We start from the raw sequence: 18,665 nt of genomic DNA, 5'->3' as shown, positions 1-18,665 counted from the left end.
TAATTTCCAAGCAGAATACTAAAAAATTGAATACACCATTCTTACCCAGTTGCTGATTTCACAAAGACATAGTTATTGTCAAAGAATAATAAACACTTCATTTTTATTTTTCTGCCACCCCATGCTAGGTAATATGGCCAGCTACTTACACTAATTGGTCCTTAATACCAGACTTGCCCTAGAAAAAAACCTGCATGTCTCCCCTCCTTATTCATTTAAGTATCCCCAGTGCTTCTCCTCCTCCCTTATTCCCCTGACCCAAGAAACTTGCAGTCACAAATGCCTCCCCAGCTCTGAGCTGCCCACTTTTCTGTCTCTTTCACTCACATTTCAATGGCCTCTTTTCACTTTGCTGACCCTTTTTTTGCATGGCATCATTCCTCCTACTATTTTCATCTTTGTCTATGACTCCCTCTTCTCCTCTTATCCCCAATTCTCCATCAAGCTTGACTGTCCTAAATGGCATAGATCTTTGTGAGGCCAGGGTTATGTCTGACCTTTTGGAACAATTAAATCATGAAGGAATAGTAGCTTTCCCTGTTTATATCCACCATATCCAGATGAATTGCTGGTTGAGAAAAAGCAATACAGAATTCCTGGAAAAATAGGCAGGTGGAATTCACTGCACTTTGCTGGCAAAAGATCCTTAACAATTTATAATCACTAAGAAAAAGTGGATTCAAGTTCAAAGAAACATAGCTTCAGAGAGACATCAGACCTTGGCTCTGTAGGGTTCTGAAATCTGCTTTAGCACAGTTCAGCCACTTTCACTTTCAGGATCGAAGGATCTGGGTCAATTGGCCTTTTGCATGTCTGAGACAAATCTACAGATATTGCCTCAAACCACCCACTGCTTTCAGTGACTAAACGTTCCATTCTTTAATTGAGTTTTCTTAAAAAAAAAAACCAAAAAACAACCCAACCCAAATTAACTATGCTGGAATGAGTGATTACTTACACAAAACAGCCTTAAGCTATTAAAAAGAAGCACAAAGTTCAACTGAAATTTCTTATGCTCACATTTTTTGTATTTATTTTTTCAACTAGAGAAGACTGAATACTGGGATTTGAAAGCCCAGTGAAACCAGGTAGCTAGAACACCAACTGCTTGATGCATACCTTTTTTATGCCCAGAAAACCAAAATGCAAGGACTGAAAACAGGCAGAACTATCTCAAAAATCTACAGATTTATAAAGAAACTTAGGAAAAAAAAGAATACTCCAGATCAGTTCCTTGATTAACCTTGTACTAAATACTAAAAATTACCTATTTAAAAAGCATCGTATTTATAAATCATTATGATCCACATGAATTAAGGTACATTCAATCATATTTTTCTATTAAAACTATAGCAGGTGCAACAGAATATCCCCTATAACTCTTATTAAAATTCATTGCATTATAAAACCATTTTCCAACACACTGCAATCATAAGAGGCATGGCCCAAAATGAAGATAATGTCTAATTCATCAACTGTACACTTTTGCTTTGTCATCTATATCTAGACAAACTGTATTCTGAATTTTCAGTGTGAATAATTGTTTTCAGTGTTTTTGTCTTTGTTCACATTGTTTGCTTCTTTGCTCATTAACATAAGTGAGTCATCTAAATGTTAATTATTTCTGCAAGGAAAATAATTGTGCGCTACGTATTTTTGTATTTTTTCTTCTGCACCTTACCTGTATTGACTCCTTCAGCTAAATTAGCACCAGTACAGTGAAACGAGCATCTTTCAGCTACAAGCATCATTACTCCTGACTTATGGTTTCATAATAATTGCCTAAAGACTATATGACTTGACTATAAAAAAGAAACCTGAAAATGTGAAACTATTGAAGACAAAATCAGGAGGCAAAAACAATCTAGAGTTTTGGTATCTTAGCTATGCACTGCTTGGATGGGGAAAGAGATTATGAAGCCAGAAATACAACCATGAAAAGAGAACATCTGAAACATTATGTGCCAGCATGAAACAGTTTCACCCATCCAAAATAGCTGCATGAGTACCAGGGTTGTTATCACCTTCTGACACAATGGGATTCTCTAGGAGTCTGAGCTTAATTAGGTCTTCAACCAGGCAGCCCCAATTTTTTCTCTGCATGCTGCACATAGTCTCTGTACATATCATAGGCAAGTTGTGTCAGGCACTTCAAGCCTCAGGTTGCTCTTAGAAAAGCTTATCCCAGAGTAGGATGGCTTGTAGAATAGACTATCTCTGTTGGACAGACCTACAATGGTTATCTAGTCCAGCTGCCTGAACAATTCAGGGCTGACCAGTTCTAAAGTGTGTTTTTATCAGAATTGTCCCAATGCCTCTTAGACAGACTGGCATGGGGCATCAACCAGCTCTCATGGAGGGCTGTTCCTCTGTTTGACTACCCTAAAAATATGAAAGAAATGTAAATAAATGCTCCCAAATGTCCAAATGCTTCCAAAGTGTGAACCTGCTCTGGTGCAGCTCTGAACCATTCCCACTCATCCCCTTGTCACTGGATACCAAGGAGTGGATTTCAGCAGTGCCCTCTCCACTCCCCTCCTTAGAAAGCTGTAGAGAAAAATGGGGTCACTCCTCAGCCTCCTCCTGTCCAAAGGAGACAAGCTCAGAGACCTTTGCTGTCCCTCACAGGACATGACCACTTGAAGCTTAGTACTTAGGTGGGGGGTTGGCTCTGCCTGGTCTCCAGGTGCCACCACAGCTGTTCTGTCACTCCCTTCCTCAGAGGGACCAGGAAGAGAAAATAAAATGAAAGGCTCACGTGTTGGGATAACGGCAGGGAGAGATCACTCAGCAATGACCATAACAGGAAGAAGAGACTCAACTCAGAAAAAAATTTAATTACCAATCAAACCAAAGTAGGATAATGAGAAAACAAAACACAAATCTCCAAACATCTCAACCCACTTCTCCCTTCCTCCTGGGCTCAATTTCACTCACAAATTCTTTACACTCTGTTCCCACAGTGGCACAGGGGGATGTGGAAGGGGGTTTGCAGTCTGTTCAGCACCCATCTCTGCCACTGCTTCCTCCTCACAGGGTGGGCTCTGCACACTCTTCCCCTGCAGGGAAATTTCTTCTCTGACACCTGGTCCACCTCCTGTCCTTCCTTCTGCACTGTCTGCAGGGCTGTTTCTCTCATATATTGTCACTCCTCCCTCTGGCTGCTGTTGTGCAGCAGCTTTGTCCTCTTCTTCAAAGTGTTATCAGAGTCCCCACCACCTTCCCTGATGAGCTCAGCCCTGGGGAACCAGAGGAGGGTCAGTCTTGGAGCCAGCTGGTATTGGCTTCACTGGACATGGGGGAAGCTTCCAGAAGCTTCTCACAAAAGCCATCCCTATGGTCCCTTTCAACCAAAACCCTGCCACAGAAAGGCAGTACAACTTATGTCTCAGTAGCCTTCAAGAGACAGAGATTGAGCTTCCTTCAGCAAACAGACCAAAGAGAGAGAATGGGTTAATCAGATCAGCAAACTGGAGCAGTTGGATGTGAACGGATGTGCTGCCCTTCAGTGTCCTTCCACAAGATCAAGAAGCTTGCCTTAAATGTAACAGCCTGGAACAACATTAGGCTCAGAAAGCCCAGCATATTTTTAAATACACAATACTGGATCAAAAGAAAATTTCAGCTTGTTATTATTTGGCCTTTATAAAATTAAACATGTTTTTCTTTTTGCTACTTGACAAAAAATTAGCCAGGGTGCTCAACTCTATGTTTCAAGATCTACACATTAGCTCTTCTAGAACTGCATGCATAGACTGGTAACACCCCTGGTTACAACAGAAATGTTTTAAATTTAATCTGAAATAAACAATGTATCAGTATTAATTTTGACAGATGTAAAAATATTCTGTAAAAAAGTCTGCAAAGTACTTTTTTTTAGCATCCTGCCTAATCTATGAAACTTGTGCTTTTATCAGTACAGGTACAGTGAAGCAACACATGAGATCAGTGTCTTTTCTGATCTACGTCCTAAGACAGCAATTTTTTAAAATTAATATTTAATAAATTGTAAAGATACATTTTTAAAGCAATTTGATACAGATACCCTTCTGGGCATCTGTGGAAGAGGCTTTTAGCAATGCTCTTCTTTCTTGCAGAGCATGTTCCTTTGAAATGCACATTTTCTTAGAAAGGGTGCCTTTCTCTACTTTCAGGACTGCACTTGGATGCTGTGGTATGTCTTATCAGCTCATAGTCCATTGACTTGCATTTTGTAATGAAATGAATGTACACTTACTTTTGGATTACAAAAGGGAGATAATACAATAGAGATGCAATGTTTTTGTCTGCAATGACAGAACACTTGCAATCCCAGAGATAATATTTCCTGTTAGGGGCATGTAACCACCTCTCATTTCTATACTGATGATGCAGGGCTCTTGTCAGCCTTCCTATCTGCTTCATACAGAATCTGCAGCAAGAGTTTCCTAGATTCCTTGGGACTGGGAGCAAAAGTTCATTTATCAGCACTGGCAATTTGGACAATTACCTCAAAATCAAAAGGGGAAAAAAGTTATTTGTAAGACCACTTAAGGGACAAGTGGGAGACCAGTGCATTAACCTGCTCAGTAATCTAGATGTTTATACAGAAGCAGAGGGTAACACAGCTAGAATAACAATATAAGAAAGGATGAAATGCTCACAAAGGACAGGTAAGAAATGCAACTCAGCACGAGTCAATGAAAAAAGCCTGTACTTAAAAGTAATGATGAAGTGGACAGATATGGTATGAGCCCATCTAAATTGGCAACAGCACAAGAAAGGGATGTAGAAAAAGATTTGGCTGTTAGCATCTATCTCATGAGAGATGCGCCTCACTAGTGTCATGGTACTGAGGAGAGGAAAAAAAGAGTAAAAGAAACTAATACAAAAGAACCCCCTGAAATGAGCACTGTCTCTGAGACACATGAAGCCATTATTTCCATCTCCTCAGCATAGCACTCAGATGTGTTGCAGAAGCCCATCTGGCATTTCAAAGAGGTACCAAATAGAAAAGCTCCAGAGCAAAATGACAAACAGGATCTGAGAGCAGAAAAATCAAAGAAAAAGAGATAATTTGGTTTTGCAGGGAGGGAAGAAAGACAGAAAGGGTGGCAGCCATTTTCAAATACAGAAGGACAATGAAAAAGCAGAACCCTTCACAGCCATTAGAAAGATATAAAGGAGTAATGGGTTAGGTGATATAAAGACTGATTAAGTTTAGACAAAAGCCAAAACCAAGCTCATTTAAGTGCTGAGGTGGATGCTTGGAGAAGCTGTGAAATCACTACTCAGAGGAACTGCACAGGTTTATCTGATTCTGCCTTCAGGCAAGGAGGACAGAAGGGTGACTGACCACTCAAAGACCTTTCCTGCCCTGCTTCCATGATTTCTATGATTCTGCCCTGCCTCTAGCTCCCTCTAAAGTGGGAATGAAATGTGACATACCTCTAACCCTGCCTGTAATGACAAGCAAAAGTGACAACTAATATGTGTATGAGGGCAAGAGATAGAAAGCTACACAAAGAAACACAGTAACTGGTACAATCCATGTCACCAAATATTGCAATATACATCCACACTTTCCTCACCATCAATACCTCTAGCATTTATAAATTATCTGATAATCTAACACAGTTCCCAATTTCTTGAGTATCAGTGCAGTCCTATATATATCTTGAGCAAACAATATAAAAAGAGAGGTCAGCCTTTTAAACTAATTTGAAATGCGTTTTAAATTAATGAAATTCAAGATACTTTACTTTTCCTATCTATTAAAAAATAAATCTCAAAAGCAGAAGATATTGCAAATACTCTCCTTCAACCCTTTCAATTTCTACTAGAATTGAAAGGACTTATCATGGAAGAAATAAAGGGAATACCTGTGAGAGAGTTAGAGCTTTTAGTGCTTTAATACAACATTGCCACCACTTCATGTTATCTTACACTCCCCAGTGTAAGTAACACCAGAGACCTTATCACTGTGTCTCACCCATCTATTTTTCCATCTTTGATAAAAACTGCATCTTGGTTTCAGTTTGAGTTCTTCACTGTAGTCATGTGTTTTATCTATTTCCCTATTATTATTTCCAGACTATAATTCTGCAACATGAATATGTGGGTAGATTTGGGCACTCAAGAATCAGAGAGACAAAAGGTTTCTGTTAATTCTCCAAGCCACATCCCTTCCCTTTTTCCTACATGAGAGCAATACAGATTACATATACTACACATCTGTAATACAAATGTACCTAAAGACCTGACACCTGACTCCAGTTTGCTTTTCCAAACATAAGTAAGAAATTTACTACCATCAAACTTGGTCCCATAAAAAAGGAATCTATTTTTTTTTTAATTAAAATTAAGGTTTTCTACCAGGCCTTTGAAAAAAATGGTTCTTCCTTCCATGCTGAACTTTTTATTAATTCCATTATAAATTAAGAACATGCTTCATATTCAAATTATATCACAAAAAAGTTATGGCTAGAACACTTGCAACTTATTATTTTGTCTTTTAGAGCTATTTAATAACATGTTCTCATTAAAATCTCTGATTGTATTACTTAAAACAGAAATTGAATTATTCTTTTTAATATCCTGCAGCCACTAATTGATAGTTAGAGAAAGTGAGAAGGTACTATTATCCTAGTCTCATCCAGAAAAACTGAGGTAAAAAAGCTAAATACCTGCCCATTGTGTGTCATGCAGGCCTGAAATCAGACCAAGATTCTGCATGTCAGGCATAGCATTTAATTTTGTAAGTCTTTGTAGGACTTGGGCATCTGTCTCAAAGGAGCTGCCTAACCATTTCTTTGGGTTATTATGTTACACCAAAAAAGTGCTAAATCTGTGCTCCCCAGAAGCATGATTAATATTTGTCTTTAAACATTTCAAAATACAGAGAAAGAGAAACATTTCAAAACAAAGAGAAAAATCAAAAATGTCAGTAGATCTAGTTATAATCTACCATCATATCTAAACCAACTACCTAACAAGCTGCCAGGCACAGATTTACAGTGACACAAGAAAAAATTGTCTCGAGCATTTTTAAGAGTGTAGCATCTTTGCTCAATCAGTCCTATGACAGAGAATGTTAAAAGTACTCCCGAGAAATATAAAATTGCATTGGGACTGTGGCTTTTCAAGGGCTTTCTCTGTCTCTTGCTATTCTATTCCAAACCCTTCACTTCCTGTACTTCTAGTGCAGCTAAAACAAACATGAGACATACCTTGATTGTACTAGTGTGTGCACCAGGATATTCTTTCTCCTCCAGTGTTGACCAACGTTGTATAAATTTCGACACCACGGGATCATCATAGTCAACTATCTGAAATCCTGAGACATTAGCTCCTCCAAACTGAATTTTTGACAAATCTCCATCAGTAAATCCCTGAGCACAGAAAAAATTGTCTGTTATTTTAATAGTTTTGGCAGTTCTCTCAATAGTGTATAGAAAGCAAGAGTTACCATATGACCTCTACTGCAGAACAGTAAGCCAACATTATCCTCACACTGGATCCAACTTAAACCCTGGGCTGCCAGGATTGAGTCATCAGCTCCATCAGCCAGCAATGCCTCTTGCTGCCCACTAGACAAACGCTTTTATAGAGAGCAAGGGCTGAGTGGACCTGTCCTTGCCATCCTAAACATCCTGTTAATTTCAAAGGGACCACTTAAGTGAGAAAGGGAACACGAGACGTGAGTAACAGGCAAGCAAGTTTTAGGTAGGAATACTTACAGGCACAGCTGTATCCTCTTTTTTAGGAACTCTAAAGCATGTGGAAGGACTTACCATCTCCACTGCCTCCTCCCTCTGACATAAAGAACCACTTCCCATTCTTATAAAAAGTTCTTGTGTTCTGTTTTCTGTGATTTAACTTCACCCAAATAAGCATACAAAGCATTTACATGAAATAACGATGTCAGAGACTTCATTACCAATGAATGTTGGGAGTGAATACAAAAAGAAGCAGCAAATTCAAACCACATTATCAGAAGGTGCTACAATTGCTATATGAGATGCTCTTTAATTATTGCATATTAATGATCCTCATGTGTTGTTGCCTGCTAATACAGACACTTCTACACTGATCATGTAACTTGACAGTTGAGCAGGAACATTAATTATATATTCAAACCTCCATCTATCAGCATTTCTTAATTTTCAAAATAGATAAATTTCTGATCAGAATGACTGATCAGACGGAAGGAGAATATTACTACAGTCCAAAAAGAAGAAAGCAGATGGGTTCAGTGAAGATATGATTCAAATACTCCTTCTGGCAGAGAAAAACAAGTTTTTAAAATCACTTCCATAAACACTTTATACATGCTATTAAACAGCTTTAAAACATAAGATTCAGTAATTTTTAGATCTTATGGACTTACTGTTACAAATTTAAAGCAATGGCTAAAATAGCAACCAGTTAACATCATGAAATCCACTGGGCACATTTTCTAAAATTTCCCTTAAGACTCAAAATACTGTTTATCCAACATTTGCAATGCAAAGCACAGATGTCTAACAGATAATTTCTCACATTTTGTAAGACTTTTATGCCTGATCTATGAATATCATCACCTCCACTTCTTTATCCAAAAATGAGTTATTAAGATATAAGAATGAAACCCCAGTGTTCAGCCTTTGAAGCAAAAGGCTTATTCACACGGTGGCACCCACATGACTCTTCAGAGCACTGCCTGCCTGGAGGGGGAAATGCTCCCATCAAAGGCCAGGAGGAGACAGGGGTGATGCCTCAAGGGCCACAGGCACACCATGCTCCTTCTGTTTCCTCAGGCTCCTCAAAGCACGTTGGAAGACAGTGTCAATTGGGGCACTCTGGGCCCTGCTGGAATTTATATCAAACACTGTCACAGTTCAAGAATAAATGATGAAAAAAAAATGGTTTGGTGGCACTCACACCATGCAACCCCCAAAACTCTTTCCTTGAACAGGATAACTGAGATTTGGGCATACAGAATTTGCTTTGTCTGTTACAAAAAAGGACTGGATTAGTTCCTGTAGCTTCAGTAACTACTATCAATAAAAAGGCCCTTCACCTTTAGACAAAAATTTCAAAAAATTCCCTTGACATAATTTAGTGAGTTTTCTGAGCTTTCCCTGCAGGAACACTATTAGCTATACAGCCTGATCACCTGTGTTCAAGAAAACATGAATTCAGACTGATCACCCAGCCAATCTGAGGGATGAAATGTGGAAATCTGAGACTCACTAGTCTAGCAGAATGAAACATGAGAAACATGATTCTGAAGTAGTTTAAAAGTCATGAGAGAGAAATCATCACCTTGCTGAATGAATGTATCATCCTATGATGCAGAAAGTTATTTCTCTACTTTACATATCCTCTTTTTCTAAAGTATGTAGAAAAGGAAAAGTTCTATTGAAGGTGCTGAGCAACCTTCATTCTCATTGATGGGAATATCATAAGAGGCATTTAAACCCTGAAAACACTCAGCCAATAAACAAACAATCTCAACACATGCATTCATAAAGCAAGGATAAAGCTTTTTTTCCTTTTTCTAAAATGTATTTAAAACAAAATACTAGTAGATGTTCTTCCACAAACAGTCAAATGAGCAATACAGGTATTTTAAATACTAAGAATGCTTACCAGATTTGCAATGATATAGTGGTATCCTTTAACATGTTTACCAATTGTGATAACCTGTAAAAAAAGAAGAAATACCCCCATAATGGAGAATGTTCACCATACAGACAAAGACTTGAAAGGTAAAAAATGCAGTATGATGTAAAAGCTGGGGGTTTTTTTTAGTCTTTATGGTATACAATACTGAGTTTGTGTGAGGCTTCATCCTTTATTTTACCTAATGCACCACAGAGCATACTCTTTGCTGCTAGAAATCAGCCACGTTGAAGTCCAAGTCCCAAGAGGGAGAGTCCCTCCAGACACAGGTGCTGAATGCTGATTACTGTGGTGTGTATTGAGGCACAACCAGCCAGGAGGGAGCAGGCATCACGTGTTAGAAACACTGTGCCCTGCAGACTCCTGCTAGATTCTGCCCACTGACATTAATGAATTATGAGGAAACCTTGGAAAGTTCCAATTGTTTATTGCCCTAAGTCTTCCTCACAATCTCCTTCAAAGCCAGCTGGTGTTTCTCAACAGTCTCTGCTGGCACACCTGTAGCATGGATTCTTCTCTCAAATAAGACCAACTAAGACTATGTCTGCAAGGGGAAGTTAGCATTCTGAAGGTAGGCACTTCTCCAGAGGAAGGATGTGCAAGAACAGAGCAGTCTAATGGTTTATTCCATCTTTTGAACAGCGAGAACAAAGAACTTAAATTAAGAGAGGATGACTCATTCATTTCCTCTTTTAACACACAGCTAAAATATTCAGACTAGGTATCCTGAAACTTATATCAGGGTACTAGTGAACAACATTCCACATACTTGGGTTAATGAAGTTACAGAAATATAACTGAAAGCAGTTATAACACTGAGTTTACATACTAGAGTTTGAGACTGAGAGGGATCACATTACATAGGCCATGGAAGTAATTAAATTGTTCTTCTTTTGAGGTCAATATATATATGATATATGAGCTTAAGCATCCTAAAACAATTTCCTGGATCAGACTACTTAAAACCAAATACTTACTAAGAGGTTTAAGAACTATTTTCAGATGTATTTCTTACATAGCTGCTGCTTCTAAAGAAATTTCAGTTATACCAAATAGATGAGCTGCTCTATATGAAATATTTCTTCAGCACTGGTATCTGAGAAGACAAGCTGCAAGCCTTTGGATCAGTGCTCAGTAACTCTGCTCTAGCTGCCACTGGGTAATCTTTCATTAACCCAGCTTGCTAAAACTTCCCACTTGTCTGCATGAACACTAAGGATGCTGCCAGTTAAAACTAAGAAAATTCAGCTGTAGTACCAAAAGCCATGATGAAGGAGCTGTGCACACAAAAGCTATTCAGCAGTTCAGAGGACCTTCTCTAGCAGGGACAGACAAGTAGTGGCAGTAATCACAGAGTTGCCCAAAGGGTGTTATCAGGGTGAAATGAGATTCTGCTAAGGAAGCTGCCTGAGAAGAGACAGAAGCCATATAATGAAGAGCGTGGTTACACAGACCTGCCAGATCAGAGGAGAGGAATATAAAATAGTCTGAGGAGAGCTGGGGAACTGAAATATTTTTCAACTTACATGAATCATTGAAATCTGGAGAGAAACTATAACACAAGACAAAAAACAAGAATGATGAAGCAACTTGGCAAATACATTTTGTGCCTATACAAAGATCCAAGGGCTACAGAGTGTAACTGGGTAAACCTGAGGCTGTCACCTCAGCTTAAAATATTTGCAGGATAAATCAAAGCACTAAAATGAAAGATTTGTTCAATAGAAAGCAAGGAAGGCAGTGAAGAAATTGTTTCTTTCTGTATTGAGCAATGCAAATAGTACTTTGGGATTCAAGGAAAAGCTGGTTAACAGAAAGCCTGTTGCATTTCTTGCAGTAAAAATACACAGAAGAAGGGATACTGATATGATGTCTCTACTTCAGTCATCCTCATGAAATGAAGGAAAATTCTGAGGGTTTTTTTCAGGGCAGGAATTAAAATAATTTTTCAAAAAGAAAAATCTGGTAGCAAAGCAAGACCTAAAGTACACTGCTATTAGAAAAGAAAATCAGAACACATTTGAAGGATATTCACAGACCAAGAAATCCATTGTTCAGCATTTGATTTTAAGAGATGGAGAAAATTACTAGAGAATCAGTTAGACTTTCTTTTAGGCTACTTTAGAAATAGAAAGTGGTTTTACCTTTAAATGTAAGGAAGGGAAGTTACTGAGTGAAAGGATAATGGACTTAAAGACCAGACCAAAGTGCAGAAACAACTGGGCTATCTTGTGAAGAGAATTCCAAGACTAAACCCATTTGGGACAGCTGCAAACAGTTTAAGAGAACATATTCCAGGGCAGAGCAGTAAACTATTTAGAGTAGAGCAACTAACCAGAGTTACATTAACTGACCTGTGAGGCTGATTTGGTTGTTATCTAGGATTCTTCAGTGACTTACAAATCAAACCAGCAGAAACAGAAGCTTAGCCAGCTGTATGTCTGAGGAGTAGCACAAGTCTGTGGGGATAAGCTGAGAAACTCTAAAGGTCTAAAAAAGGCAGAATCCATCAAAGTGCAACTAGGGCAAGAAAAATATCCCAGAAATGCAATCAAAATAAGAAGCAGACAAAGACAAAAATAGGTCTATTATGAAACAAAGACTGTAAAAATGAGAGGTAACTGAAGGGTAAAGAGATTTCTTGTCTATAAAAAGTGGCTAAAAGGTGAAACTAAAGAAAAGTACAGTCAGTCAAAGTTTCATATCAGAATTTATAATGAATATTACATACTTATTTTAGAAAGAATGTATAGGATAGTAAGGTAATTGCTAAAAATAGTCTTGTCAGGATTGAAATATGTCAAAGCAGTATCTTTCTTTTCTCTGGTCTGATAATCAGGAAACAGCAAGATGTGACATCCTGAGACTAAAAAGGTGATTGCTCTGTACGACATCATTAGAAACTCATAAGAGAAATGGACAAGACAAAAAGTCATGTAAGGTAAGTAAAGAACCATTTGAAAATCCACACAGAACTAAATGAAGAGGACCTATAAGGACTACTTATGTCAAACATTGCTCTACATTGTACATTTCTAGACATTGATAAGTCAGAAAATATGATTTTTAAAAACTGCAGATGATAGATCACACTCTCAGAGAGTAAATGTTCTTGAGAACAGGATCAAATTCAAATTTATCTTGAAAATCAGAAAAAGATTTGTGGATATGAATTCCAAACAAAACACACAAACACAATGTACTCCATTAAGGACACTGCTCATTGTCTGAGCCTCCTCAAAATATAACGACCTTCAAAACAAAGACCAAAATAACAAGCCCTTCAAAAAACCTTCAAACAAATACATCCATACTCTGATGATACATCCCTACTGATGCTGCACAGTCTCACATGATGAAGCTCAAGCCAACAGGGAACAATCCTTACAATTTTCCATTGTGCTCTGCATGCATGGAAAGTAGGAAGGTAAAGAGCCAGTAAGAACTTCCTAGACTCTATGACTGAATGGCAGATTTCAAAGTAATGCAGTAATTTAAACCAGAGCACCATGATAATGTTGCTAAAAAGAAGATTTTATTAAAAAGTCATTTTGGCAAATAATTTGCATGGGTGGAGAGAAGACAGATTTTGCTGTTCTTTTTAAAGCTCGGGAGGCGTTAGCTACAGCATCCAATTTTGGTTAGCACACTTTAGGAGTGACACAAAATGAAGAGACAAGCCAGGAAAGTACAAATGACAAAGAGCTTCAAAACACGAATTTCAAAGGACATTAAACAAGGAAGAGAAGCTGTGATGCAGTCTTCCCAAGACATAAAAGATTCTCAGAAAATGCATTAAAGGGAGAAAAATACCTTCTAGATGTAAAAAGAACTAATCCTTAGACATAACTACCTATATTGGACCAGGTATAATAGTGTATCAACTATGTATAAAACAGTAAACTACTTAGGCTGCAAAACAGTCTGAACAAGGCATTTTGTAAATTCCCTGTTTTTCTTTCAAATAACCAGGAGAGAAAACTATACAGGATCATCCAGATAGAATTACCTTGCCTTTGGGCAGAGATAATAGGATTTGTATGTTCACTTTCTCCCTGGCACATATGCGGTCCTCAATACAAACTTGTCGCTGCCAAATGATTCATAACAATCTCAAAAACACCATCAAAACAAATGAACTCACTACATTTACTTATAGAATACTGCTAACTGCTGTCCCTGAAGAAAGGAGAATGGCAAACCTGATCGACAATGTCGTTGACTTTATCGCGTTCGCAGTCCAAAATCACTCGTCTTTCCTTTTTTACCTCTAGATCTTGAAACAGTGAACGGTAAGTTTCGTCTTTTCTCTCATTGTTAATATTTCCTACATTGATAGCAGTCACTTGCCATTTCTTTTCAGCAGCAGAATCCAGCACAGCTTGCAATGTTGATAAGCCTAGCAAAGCACAGGAGAGAACAGAAGATATGACTGACAAAGCTTCAGGAATTAATAAGCCTCTACAATGTGATTTGTGAGATCACTTGTTTAAGACCTCCTGTAACTTGTTTGACTTGTTACAAGTAGGTAGAAATCAGAAACTAAGATAAATGTGGGCCAAATTAATTATTATTGAGTGAAACTTCCATTTGCACCACTGCAAGGCATCAAGGTAAAGCCTCATAAGTGCAACCTTTGGGTCTGGCCCAATTTTCTTCAGAATTGGATTTTGTTGTTTTCACTGATCCACTGCTGGAATTCCACATAGTGGGAAAGAGATCTTCTAGGAGAGGAGTGATCCAATTAGAGCAAAAGGATCAGCTGCTTATTAAAAAAAGGATCAGCCTTATTAAAGGATCAGCTGCTTAAAGGAGAGCTATTGCACAGCTTTGGTTCCCAGCACTTGAGCAGTACTGTATTTTAACCCAGACCTCACTGAAGCCTATGGCACAATTACCAGGCCCTGCAGTGATGGTAATGGATTTATTATTTCTGTTGCCTACAGTGACATCCCTGACTATGAAAGATGTGCTGAGATATATTTTTCCCTATAGATAAGCAGGCTCAATGCTAACACCCACAAGCACTGTAGAGAAGTTTCCTTCCATCTCGTCCTTTGCCAGGTTCCTGATAGAAAGCTGTGATGCTTGTACACCTGTACAAACTGCCTACAATATACTGTAAAACCAGTGAAGATTTTACTTGACAGATTTTACTTTTTAGGGATGAGCTAATGTAGTGGAGAAACACAAAAATTACTGCTGGAAATTAATTCCTGCTATACAAAAAGTACAATTTTAATGACTCCCAGTAGTACAAGAATGAGACTTACCATGTTTCAATTCCTATCAGAGAATTCTACATGATTCTAGAGAGCAGTTTTAGGGATACCAAATACTATTATAGGAAAGAAAATAATTAGACTTTCTTATGAGTGAATTGACATTTTTGCACATTCTTCTCTCCTGAAACCACCAAACATCAGGAGTCATTTATTTGAGACATATTCTGACGTGGTATGTAAAGGGAGATTCAGGTATAACTTTCATGAGAAATAACAGTGGTTATACCCATAAGCATAGAAGGAGAGCACAAAGAATTCATCAGTCTCACAGTCTGTAGGTATAATATTAAATTAAGATTGGTCAGTGTTTAGCAATTCATCTTCATCAGTGAAAATGGTAATGACATACAGCACTACACAAGACTGGTCATCAGCAAAGGCAGAAAATGGCAGGCTTCCAAAAGCATAAATTGAATTATTATCTTATATAATTCTGGTTTGCCAAGTCTCTTTAAGAAAGACTGATATTAAGTTTTGCATGTCATGTAATGAATATTTCTTTTAAAATCACAGAGAACTACAATCCATTGGTACATATAGACTATTTCAAATCCTAAAGATGAATCTGGAAAACTTGTGTTGAAAGGGAAAGATTAGTAATGTAAGCAAACTGAGAGGTGCAGGGAGCATATTAAAACACTGAAAAGCACTAAAGTATGTTTAAACCTCAAAATAGGGCTTGAAATGATGAATTAAAATTTTACAAAAAGACAAATCAGCCAAATTGAAGCCATTTATTCTGAATAATTGTTTCAAATATCATGTAGCAGATTTCAGGTCCTCCAACCTGTCTAAATTTCCTCTGAGTTAAACAATCTCAACTAGGCACAAATTATTAAGGGCTACTAATGCTAATACCACCCATTGCAAAGGGTTCCTACGTTTTACTCCTCTAATCTTCTGTTTTTCCCAGGGTCTCTCTTTCCTTGAGGTACTCTCTGCAGAAATATCAAATGGCTGCCTGGATTACTTGGCTTTTTTTTTTTTTTTTTTGGTGGCAGATTTGTCATCCCTATACAGCTTAACTTTTTCTGATAGCAATAACATGTTGCAAAATCACAAACAAAAACAAACAACCAAATAGAAAGCATTTGCAGCAAGACTTTTGTGAGAGTAGTACCAAAAGTGGGAGACTCTGCAGAGGAGAAAACTCCAGCAACTTCAGTTGCTATTTTTTTAAACTGCATGAGCACTTCTGCCTGGGAAACTCATGTCCTGAATCTCTTCTGGTTATCATGAAACAAACTTTTAAAGCAGTGAGCTTTGAAAAGGAAGATAGAAGAGGGCCCGAATAACTTAGAATCTTACAGTAATGCTACTACCTTTTCCAAAACTTAGTGTTAGTAATGGCAGAGAGGATCTGAGATGCTAAAGGACACTATTCTCACATTCCATGAGAATAACTACTGCATCAAGACAGTAATAGCTTGGGCACACATAGACTGAATGGCCTCACTCCTTATGGACAGGAACGACAGCAAATTGCCCTGGACTTCAGCCAGTCACTCCCTAAACACAGAAGTGTTCTAACACCAGCAATAAACAATTCTTTAGGAATAAGTCAAACTAATTCTTATTAGCCTTTATAGTTTCCATGAAGTTAAGTAAGGCTCTTTGCCTTTTTTTTTCTGGAGGTGGAAACATCTTCAATTCTTTATCATTCCTTAAATATACATCATTGTCACTGCATTAACAGGCAAAAGTGCTTGAAGGAACTGTGGACTGGTGTATCTGGGATGTGATGTCAATGTAGCTGGCTGCAAATGCTCAACTCTGCAGGCTGACCTCATGCAACCTGGGGGGAGCATTGAGGATCAGAAATTTACTCCACATAAGGGCAGGAGCTTCGTGCCTTGGAGCTTGTTATCACTGGGGTGCCTTGCCACAATTAAAACCAAGAGGTAAATAAAAAAGCAAGAACCTAAGGGTGGCTAGAAAGAACAATCTGATGCTGCTATTCTTGGTCAGATGCAGGCAGTGTAGCTCACAAGAACTAGGTGTTTTTCAGTATTTCCTAAATATAAATCACATGCAGGTCACATTCTGCCCATCGCTAGATGATTGACAGAGTACTGGCTGAGAAAGTAGTTTTACATCTGTCCTTTCTAAAAAGACAGTGAATGTTTCTGATTCTTATGTGAATTTGAAAAGGAACTGCCAGAGAAACAAGCTTAGCATTCATTGTTCCATGTGACATTACCTTTGGAGGTTACACACCAGGATTAGTTCTTCTAACTGGAATGCTCACAAAAGTGATACAGAGCTCTCTGGAGGAGACCCCTTCAGCTTCTGAACATCATGTATAAAATGGCATCAGAATGCAGGGAATTTAGTCACCCCATTACTCAACAAAAGATGGTGTAGTATGCTTTAACCCTATTAGCATCTTACAATTTAAAATGCATTTACTATTTAACTCTGACCAATGAACATGCAGAAAAACCACAAAATAGCCTCTTTAAGGGGAACAGGAACAGGTAAGATAGAAGAAAGTTAGCCAAGGACTACTAGGTGAGGACAAACTAAAAATAGAAATATAATAATGGAATTCCAGAAAAAGAAATCAAAACCCCCACCTTTTCTGGATAAAGCTTCTTCTCAGAAAACTGACTAACATACCACAATTTGCCAGTGACATTTCCAAGGTCATAAACTGTTACATTATGACTAGTACAGCCACAAAAGGGCATGAGAAGGCTGTATGGAGGAGTTAGTTGATCCTAAGCAATGGGTTTGGGTTTATCAACATCAACAATAATATCTAAGCTCAACACAGGTGAGGAACTCAATACCAAAAGCAGTCTCCAGAGAAGTAGGGAGCGACTGCATCCAAGATTTATTGCTTGCTTGGTGCCCAGCTATGGATTTTGCATACGTGGAGTGACTCTGTGGTAGCAGATAGCCCTTAGATACTCATACCCCTCATGCTCAGATTTTTTTTTCTCTCAGTTGTTTTTTTAACAAAACAATAAATGTTTCTTTAACAAAAAACATAGAAACTGTTTCACAACATGTGGTTAATCTCACACTGCTTAACAGCTGCAAATCTATTAATGCATACCATAATAATTTCATTCTCATTTAAACAATTTTGTCTCTGTCCCAAAAGCTCACTTCTAAATGCAAGAAACACTTGATTCAATTACACTTACATTTGTTGGAGGTAAATATTTCTTCCATTATTTACTTATTTAATATGAATTCCAGATTTCTACATGACACACCTACCAAACAGGGCACAGGTAAAAAGCACCACACCTTACCTCTGTCACTGTCATACAAATATGCAAACTTGGTCCACTGATAGTATTCAATCAAGCTAAGAAGTGCTCCCTTGAGGTCAGGTCTCATCTGAATGACAAAGGGATGTGTTCCATCTGTTGGGAAGCTGGGAGTTATGAAGGAGACATGAAGAGTCCCACAGAATGATGTTATGGTATTTACAGACTTCTTGTCATAGAATCCAAAAATAGCAAAGACTCCTCTTGAAAACTGGGAGCAGACTAGAAAGAAGAAAGAGAATTTATTTTAAAAAATTATTGAAAACTCTATAGTGTATATATTTATGAGAAATGTATGTCTGAAAAGTATCTGATCACATAAATATCAGGCAAAAAAAGTAATACTCTGCTATGGAGATAATTTCTTAGCATTATCAATCGGTAACTTAAAATATACACTAGAAAAAAAACAAAAAAAGAAAGTATCAGTGGTGCACACTCCTAGATGATAAAT

General features: G+C 37.9%; 1 protein-coding gene across 6 annotated transcripts in view; it reads right to left on the bottom strand.

Annotated features, from left to right (window-relative positions):
• Positions 1–18,665, bottom strand: part of GRIA2 (glutamate ionotropic receptor AMPA type subunit 2) — an 88,664-nt gene that overhangs the window by 29,553 nt on the left and 40,446 nt on the right. For all 6 annotated transcript variants that reach the window (XR_009486222.1, XM_059844447.1, XM_059844449.1 and 3 more), the window contains exons 3-6: positions 18,194–18,433; positions 13,848–14,044; positions 9,613–9,666; positions 7,209–7,370 (exon numbers count right to left, since the gene is read on the bottom strand). Coding sequence is in view for 5 of the 6 variants with exons in the window: in XM_059844447.1 (XP_059700430.1) it covers positions 7,209–7,370; positions 9,613–9,666; positions 13,848–14,044; positions 18,194–18,433 (653 nt within the window). In the remaining variant the exon portion in view is untranslated. The remainder of the gene's footprint in view (positions 1–7,208; positions 7,371–9,612; positions 9,667–13,847; positions 14,045–18,193; positions 18,434–18,665) is intronic.

The sequence above is a fragment of the Haemorhous mexicanus genome, chromosome 4 (genome assembly GCF_027477595.1).
Source record: "Haemorhous mexicanus isolate bHaeMex1 chromosome 4, bHaeMex1.pri, whole genome shotgun sequence".
NCBI classification, from domain to species: Eukaryota; Metazoa; Chordata; class Aves; order Passeriformes; family Fringillidae; genus Haemorhous; species Haemorhous mexicanus.
This window is presented reverse-complemented; position numbering and strand designations above follow the sequence as displayed.